Source organism: Sinocyclocheilus grahami, unplaced genomic scaffold, assembly GCF_001515645.1.
Source record: "Sinocyclocheilus grahami isolate Dianchi unplaced genomic scaffold, SAMN03320097.WGS_v1.1 scaffold367.1, whole genome shotgun sequence".
NCBI classification, from domain to species: Eukaryota; Metazoa; Chordata; class Actinopteri; order Cypriniformes; family Cyprinidae; genus Sinocyclocheilus; species Sinocyclocheilus grahami.
Window position 1 is genome coordinate 691582 of NW_015505546.1, and position 6408 is coordinate 697989.

The 6408-nt window shown below is 40.7% G+C and overlaps 2 protein-coding genes across 4 annotated transcripts in view; both read left to right on the top strand.

Annotated features, from left to right (window-relative positions):
- LOC107549281 (troponin I, fast skeletal muscle-like) overlaps nucleotides 1–6408 on the top strand; it is a 20671-nt gene that overhangs the window by 7450 nt on the left and 6813 nt on the right. The window lies entirely within an intron of this gene.
- Nucleotides 1–6408, top strand: part of LOC107549283 (troponin I, fast skeletal muscle-like) — an 11522-nt gene that overhangs the window by 2022 nt on the left and 3092 nt on the right. The window contains exons 1-3 of one of the 3 annotated variants that reach the window (XM_016230314.1): nucleotides 596–654; nucleotides 755–791; nucleotides 6087–6215. In XM_016230314.1, coding sequence (XP_016085800.1) covers nucleotides 647–654; nucleotides 755–791; nucleotides 6087–6215 — 174 coding nt within the window. In that variant the 5' untranslated portion in view covers nucleotides 596–646. Of the gene's footprint in view, nucleotides 1–595; nucleotides 655–754; nucleotides 792–6086; nucleotides 6216–6408 lie in introns of those variants that run through there. The other 2 variants (XM_016230315.1, XM_016230316.1) reach the window with 2 other exon arrangements.

Here is a 6408-nt window from a genome sequence, read left to right on the forward strand (position 1 = left end):
CAATGCATGTTGGACTGCCAAAATGAGCTTGGCACAAAAGTGACATTTTAAATGCATTATATGTTTGTTAAAATTCCAATCAGGTGGGGACAGAATTGTATTTCTAATGCATTCTGATTATAGCATTAATGCATCTGTGAAAATAAAACATTCAAAACACCCAGTATTCATGGAAAGGCCCCCCTAGATATCTCTTGAACTGCTTTGAAAGGGTCTGTTATATTTATGTAAGAATTCTGGATACAGCAAAATCTGATCTGTGTGATTTATGCAGCTGTCTGCAGACAGGGTTTCAGATTGGTTGTATTGTTGGCATCTGCATAGATTTTTCCAGAAGCAGGGAGATTGGGATACTGGATATCAGAGGGGGATATTCACACCCCTCCCGGCAGATCACAGTGGGCACGCTTACAAGACGTTTCCAAATGCTGGTTTCAAATTAGGAATGCAGAAAATATAGCCCACTCTATATGATACAAATGAATACTGATGCCCGCCATATGATTCTCTCTACATGAATATATTACATAAGGACCTCTAAGTAATGTATACCATTTTCAAGTCAATATATCAAAGGGGTTTCTTGACCTGAGGTATTTGCTGTGTTTTGCTCTCTGTATAGGGGTGAAGAAAACAGGTGGCCAAGATGTCTGAGTGAGTATATGAATATATCAGTTATTTACATTTACTATCAAACAAATGGGAATCTGTTCTTGTTTTGCTAAATTGTAATTCCTTCATCCTCTCATGACAGCAAAAAGATGACATCGAGTCGCAGGCACCATCTCAAGGTAGAGTAAATAATGCACAGATGTCTTTAATATAATGTGTATTAAGGACCCGATGTAATCAGTATTTCACTTTGTGGCCTTTAGTATAATATAATATAAATTTATAATATAATTGTCACAATATGCTGTCAGAAGGAACGATGGAGACGCAAAGTGGCTTTAATCTTTAATCAAGGAAACACGGGGGATAATCCACATCAGGAATAGGGGTAAACTCATGTAATCCAACATGTAGATCCGACAAAGACAGAATGCAAATGCTGAGACTTAAATACATGGGGTAATTAGAACTAACCAACAAGACACACCTGAATTAAATTAACCAATCAATGAGAGGGAGAAACTGGGTCACGGAGCACATGGGGAGGGAAAACACAACAAAGACAGTCCAGGGGCGTGATATATCGCCCCCCTCGCGCCAAAGGTACAACACAGGCAGGGACGGGTGGGACCTTGGGAGGAGGACGACAGAAAGAGTCCAGGGCAGATCAGACGGAGGGAGGAGCCAGGGAGGAAACAGGAGGGATTTGGAGCATGCGGTGCCAGGTGGGACCCAGGCCACAGCCATAATGGCGACCCATGGTGGAGCCGACGGAGGAAGGAGCCAAGGTGGAGGAAGGGCTGACTACTCCAGGGGGGCGACCAACTGCGGCGGAGGAGCCCGAGGCGGAGATGGAGAGCCGATGAGCCAGGGCGACGGGGAGGAACCGGAGGGCCAAGCCGGAGCGACAGAGGACCGAGGAGGAGCCGAAGGGATGGAGGAGCCTGACACAGCCGGAGGAGTGGAGTCCCGAGGTGACGAATGGTTGACGACAGACCAAGGCGGAGCCAGAGGGACGAGGGAACCCGGCGGAGCCAGTGGACTGATGGGCCAAGGCGGAGCGGAGGGAGCTAGGAGCCATGGTGGAGCCGCAGAAGCGGGTGGTAGGGCGGGCATTTGTGAGCCACCGGGCTTTCAGGGTTTAACTCAGGAACGGGAGCCCTCTATGGGCTGGACGGGGGATCAGGAGCCCCCTCTGGGCTAGACATGGGAACAGGAATTTTATCTGGACTAGACATGGGTACAGGAACTTTCTCTGGGCTAAACTCAGGAATGGGAGGGACAGAGTTCACCGACGGAGGAGGAGGAAAGGGGGCAGGTCGGTATACAAGTCAATTAAGTTTTCCTCAGCTTTGCATTCCCCCAAATCCTTACTCACCCTCCGCGCTCTCTCTGTCCACCGCTTTCTCCCTTGTGGCGAGCTCTGTTGCCGGCTCTCGCACCTGGACTGACGTCATGAGCAGCTCCGACTCCGCGGCGATCCTCAGCTCTGTCACTCCATGTGGCGATGGCTCATCGGCCGCGTCGGTTTCGGGCTCTCCATCAAGAGGGTGGGCTGGGCTCTGGGTCTGGCTTTGTTCCAGATCGGGGGTAGACACTCTCCAGACACCGGATGATTGCTCCCCTCCAGCTCAGTCCAGTGGTGTCTGGGAGGTAGACGGGGCGATGGTAATTTGGCCCGATCAGAACGATGAGTTCAACGCAGCGTCATCGAATGTCGTTAAAACGGCGAGCTGGCTGAACTCAACCACATACCCCAAGAGGGGCAGGTCCTTACGGGCGAGAGAGGTAAACTTAGCGGCGACGGGATCAATGGAAACACAGGGAAAACAGAAAACTTGTAACTGTAAAAAAACTTGTAAACAAAAAGCGGGGGTAAACATGTAACTAACTGTATTAGGTTCGGGTCACTGTCGGAAGGAACGATGGAGACGAGAAGTGGCATTAACAGTCTTTAATCAAGAAAACACCGGGGATAATCCACATCAGGAACAGGGGTAAACACTAGTGATGTTACGTTCTGTGCCGAGGTTTCGGAGCGTGTGTCGAGAAATCCCGGCAGCTTTCAGAACGTGCGTATCGAGGCTTGTATCGCTTTAGAGCAATGACGTCATTGATGACGTCCGAAGCCTCGCTTGGCCAGACTGGTTCAGGAAGCGGTTCGAATCTTGTAAATTCAGTCCTCTGCCCTGTTAAACTCAGCCACTTTCAAGTTTAAGACTAATAATATTGGCCCTCCTGCCTATTATGAGCGAAGACTTGATTTACACACATTTGATAGCCCCATTCATTTCAAGCCAATACGTTTATTACAGTTATGTTATATAATCATTATGAAATACATATTATATTCATATACAGTATATAGATTAGTCTATGTGGAAATAGATTTTATTTTTTTTTCTGTGTAATCATAGATCACCAGTGTTGGGGAAAGTTACTTTTAAAAGTAATGCATTACAATATTGCGTTACTCCATAAAAAAGTAACTAATTACGTTACTTAGTTACTTTTTATGGCAAGTAATGCGTTACGTTACTTTTGCGTTACTTTTAAAATCTGGACAGGGCTTGCTTGTTTGTTTTTAAAATAAAAAAAGTTATATTTTTGGCAAATATAAAAGCCTTTTCACACCAAAAGTGAAATGAATAAGCCTCAGGCTGAAGGGAAAGTAAATTTACATCCGTACAGTAGAATGCAGAAGAAGACATTTCAACACACTTCAGCAATAAAAAGACACACAAATGTTTGTCTGGAGTAATTTTTGCTTATTAGTACGGTTGAACTGGATCATCGAAGGTCAGAAGCAAAGACATAGGTTAATAGAATGGAATTAAATACATAAAGGATATTTGTGTTGTTTAACATTTAATTATTGCAGGTTTGCGTCATATTCTGAGTTGCATTATTTTTATTCATTTTGAGGAATACTGAATCTGTGTTTTTTTTTTTTTCTTTTTTTTTTTTGGGTGGGTGAGATGAATGAATGCATATTCATATTTATTTTGAACTACAGTAACATCTTCTGATTTCTCTCAACATGGGGACAGGAGAGCTGTCAATCAATAAATTGAAAAAAGAAGTAACTTGCGTTACTTATTTGAAAAAGTAACTCCGATATTCTCTTGTAAATTAAAAAGTAATGCGTTACTTTACTAGTTACTTGGAAAAAAGTAATCTGATTACGTAACTTGCGTTACTTGTAATATATTACCCCCAACAATGTAGATCACATCAGGTCATCTGTAATGTATCTGCTTGTTTTACACTTTTTGGCCACCAGGTGTTATTGTGAGCAAATGAAGGCTCGAGAAATTAACCCTTTTGTGAACCACTTGGATGAAAAGCTTCAATGCTTCATGAGGCTTGATCTCGCCATCACTAGTAAACACACGTAATCCAACATGTAGACCCAACAAAGACAGAACACAATAGCTGTGTCTCATTTAGAAGGCTGCACCCTCCGGAGGTCGAATCCTCTGGAGGTCGCATCCTCTGTAGGATGCATATACGAAGTGTCCTCAACCAAGAATTAAACGAGACGGCCTTCGTAGGACAGGCGGAAAAGGAACCGGAAGTATCACGTTGCTATGCCAACACATTTAGAGCATCGTTGCGCTCTCACACTACTTAAATTAAGGAAAATTATTCCTAAATTTGGAAAGTAATTAAAAAAAAATGGTTTTACTTGTTTTATTTTGTTCAATGTTTGAGGAGCTGCAGCATACATACAGCAGGCATCTATTAGAGAAAAAAAGGAGGAGGTTATTAAAAACAGTTTATCCGTTTTTACCGAGGCGATTTAAGATAAGTTGTAAACACCACATCTGCGCTTGTGTGTACGTTACATCTGCCGGCACTGGCATTTTTCAAATTAACAACGGTTGTTCACGGCGACGCAAAGAATTGTGGGTTATCTGTAGCAGCGAAGGATACACCTCACGAATCCTCCGAAGTCCTGTGAAAGAAGGTCGCATTCGAAGGTCGCATTCGGAGTGTCCTACTTGCTTTTCTGAAATGAGACCGTCTCGATGTATGCAGCCTTCGAATGCGACCTCCGGAGGATGCAGCCTTCTAAATGAGACACAGCTAATGGCTGAGACTTAAATACATGGGGTAATTAGAACTAACCAACAAGACACACCTGAATCAAATGAACCATCAATGAGAGGGAGAAACTGGGTCACGGAGCACATGGGGAGGGAAAACACAACAAAGACAGTCCAGAGGTGTAACTATACTATACTATAATATAAATGTATTAAGGACTTGATGTAATCAGTAGTTGGCTTTGTGGCATTTAGTATAATATACATTTATAATGTAATATAATTATGTATTAAATCAATTTTAATTTAATGAAACTAATGTCTCATTGTAATCGAAAAGATGAGGCGAATACAGCAATCTGTCACACCACATTAAAGAGCTTAAATAACATTATTTTAAGACATTGTTTGCATTTCGCTATAAAACTGACAGAATTTGAAAGCTGATACTTTGTTTTATATTAAAAGTACCAAAAGTGTAAATATTATTGCTATTATTTGGGGCTGCCGCACTACAAATAATGTATGCATTCGATGAAATGTGAAATATTATTATATTGCAAGCATACTGTCTCTGAGAGTATATGACACATAGTATGATTTCTGCTAATAATCCAACATATATTGAAATCAGTTGACAGGCCGCCGGAATTTCTCCCGGTGCTATGCATAATATAGGCTATACTCTCAAAATATTATAACTTTAATCTTGTAATTGCTACACTCTAAAAAATGCTGGGTTGTTTCAACCTAACTTTGGGTCAAATATGGACTAACCCAACTTTTGGGTTAAAATCTTAATGTAAAAATTTAACCCAACGGTTGGGTTAGTCCATATTTGACCCAAAGTTGGGTTGAAACAACCCAGCATTTTTTAGAGTGTACGACTAAATTCTCATAATTTTGACTTTTCCTCAAAATATTATGACCTTAATCTCGTAATCTTAGATTTTATTTTTTAATGTAGCACTAAAATGCTAAATATAATAATTAAAAACCACATTAAATTAATATTTGACTTGTGGCTTTTAAAATATAAATATAATACAATATAACAATGTAATTATTAATAACAACATCAAAATAATATTTGACTTGTGGCTTTTAGTTGATGTCTGTTTGCATTATTTTACCTATTAGCTACTGAATGTTAATTAAATAAACTTTCACCATATACATACATTTCAATTTTACTTTTGAGTTTTACTCTTCTACAAATACAGAGCAAAAAATATATGGCTTTGTCCAATCAAATGCTCTGCAGGAGGAGAATGACCCTCCGTTTAATACCATCTGCATCTGGCGTGATTAATAGTGTTTTTTCACCGACTGCTTCTGTTTTTGTCAGTATGTGTTTATTGCTGTAAGCAACACTGTTATGGTGTTTTATGAGATTCAGAGTCCAAATTATGTATTTGTCCACAGAGTTTGGTGCTCAGCATTGCGAAGGGCATTATGGAGAAAGAAGTCATTCAGGTTAAGGTAGATAAGGAGAAATACCTGTCAGAAAACTGCCCTCCTCTGTCCATGCCCGGATCTACACAGGAACTGCAGGTCTGTTTCCTCATTCACCATCTGTTCAGAAGACTAAAGCAATTAAAAGTCCTTAGCACATCTATGTCACTTAGATATTTATTTGTATACATTTCACCAGGAAGATGGAATTTTTGTTTAATTATTTTTAATATGTTCCTTATAAAAACAGTAATAACCATATATATATATATATATATATATATATATATAT